The sequence below is a fragment of the Penaeus monodon genome, chromosome 21 (assembly GCF_015228065.2).
Source record: "Penaeus monodon isolate SGIC_2016 chromosome 21, NSTDA_Pmon_1, whole genome shotgun sequence".
NCBI classification, from domain to species: domain Eukaryota; kingdom Metazoa; phylum Arthropoda; class Malacostraca; order Decapoda; family Penaeidae; genus Penaeus; species Penaeus monodon.
In genome coordinates, this window is record NC_051406.1 from 1,393,595 (window position 1) to 1,393,947 (window position 353).

The 353-nt window shown below is 54.7% G+C and overlaps 1 protein-coding gene across 1 annotated transcript in view; it reads right to left on the reverse strand.

Annotated features, from left to right (window-relative positions):
- Positions 1 to 353, reverse strand: part of LOC119586753 — a gene marked incomplete in the record, with an annotated part of 16,568 nt that overhangs the window by 13,299 nt on the left and 2,916 nt on the right. The window contains 1 exon segment of the mRNA XM_037935481.1: positions 116 to 255. Within this exon segment, the coding sequence (XP_037791409.1) occupies positions 116 to 255 (140 nt within the window).

Genomic DNA, 353 nt, shown 5'->3' on the forward strand with positions numbered 1-353 from the left:
CATTCATTTTCCCCGCCCTTTTTCTTTTCTCCTTTCACGAGCTCTTCCTCCGAGGCCCCTCCCCCTCGGAAACGCCCGCCATCGCTGGCACGGGCGTGTTGCTTTCGGTCCTTACCTTTCCTCGGCGGCGTCAGACCTTTCCCCGGGATTATGAAGGGCTTGAGGACGGTGGCAGAGCGGTCCATCCTCCCCAGATTTCCCCAGTCGTCGCTCAGCACGTCGACGGTGGCGGTTTCCTTCACCGCGTCCTCCAGTCTGGCGAGGAAGGGAAACGAGGATTTCGGATTTGGACTTTTTTCAGGTTAATTGTTCATTTGCTGTCTTTTTTTATGTGTTTTTGTTGCGTGTTTGTT